General features: G+C 41.0%; 1 protein-coding gene across 1 annotated transcript in view; it reads left to right on the top strand.

Moving 5' to 3' along the window:
- The window catches only part of LOC101855524 (palmitoyltransferase ZDHHC15B), a gene marked incomplete in the record, with an annotated part of 44143 nt that overhangs the window by 12510 nt on the left and 30389 nt on the right, over positions 1 to 1244 (top strand). The window contains 1 exon segment of the mRNA XM_013088359.2: positions 670 to 739. Coding sequence (XP_012943813.1) covers positions 670 to 739 — 70 coding nt within the window.

Genomic DNA, 1244 nt, shown 5'->3' with positions numbered 1-1244 from the left:
ATTAGCTGTCTATTAACTGTCTTACCATTTCACCACACATTAGCTGTCTATTAACTGTCTTACCATTTCACCACACATTAGCTGTCTATTAACTGTCTTACCATTTCACCACACATTAGCTGTGTCTGTTGGGACTTCTTGTTTGCAAGTGCAGCTTCTGAAATGTTCCAGAATTTTTACAAGATCCCAGTGGCATCCCTGTGTGCACTGTCGCTACTTTGTCCGTGATAGCGTAAGGGTTGGTGGGGGGGGCGGGGGTTCAATCACGTAAGGGTTCGGGGATGGCGGAGGTTCAACCCCAGTTAGCTGTTACTGGAGGGCTCCCATGAAACCTGAGTTGTTGCTGTCTGTAAATGTGTGCCTTGACTTGTGTCATAGAGGGAGGGGGAATGGTAGTCTGGTTTGCTGGCTGTAAATGTCTGCCCTGACTTGTGTCATAGAGAGAGAGGTAATGTTAATCTGGTTTGCTGGCTGAAGAGATTAGCGAGTCAAATTGAGCTCCTCTTCTTCAACTTCCCTGGAAGCACGAGGCACCTACTTTTGATGCGAGTATTTGTGAGATTTTCAAAAAGGGACTGCAGAAAGACATGATTGTGCCGAGGATTCTTCAAATTAATTGATGGCTTAAGATCTGCTGACTATTTGCATGTTTTTTGTGTTTGCTTACAGTCCCACGATACTGCGAAAAATGCAAATGTGTGAAGCCCGACAGATGTCATCACTGTTCCGTCTGCTCCACGTAAGTGTTTGTCTAGATCGGAGAACAAATGTTTGATGTGATAACTTATACTCCATTTCGTCCTTTTCTTCAATTGATTTTTTATTTTCCTCTCCGTAGTATTTAATTTGACTTCTGTGATTGCATTATTCAGATGGGCAGAGGTCTGGGATGAATAGTTTTTGCACCATTTATTTACAATACAATATTTTTGTTTTGAAATTGCCTTTTTTTTGTGGTGTAGGAAGTGAATTTGAGTGAACCTCATTCAAGTGTTCATTTCACTGAGCCCAAACAGTTAATGTTTCTGGAGTATTCTCCGTGGTGTTACTTTTGAGACTTTCGGTAATATGTATTAGACATTAGTTATGACTGACATTAGACATGACTGACATTAGACATGACTGACATTAGACATTAGACATGACTGACATTAGACATGACTGACATTAGACATTAGACATGACTGACATTAGACATGACTGACATTAGACATGACTGACATTAGACATGACTGACATTAGAC

Source organism: Aplysia californica, unplaced genomic scaffold (assembly GCF_000002075.1).
Source record: "Aplysia californica isolate F4 #8 unplaced genomic scaffold, AplCal3.0 scaffold00728, whole genome shotgun sequence".
NCBI classification, from domain to species: Eukaryota; Metazoa; Mollusca; class Gastropoda; order Aplysiida; family Aplysiidae; genus Aplysia; species Aplysia californica.
Note: the sequence above shows the minus strand (reverse complement) of the source record. Positions and strands in the feature narration are given on the sequence as shown.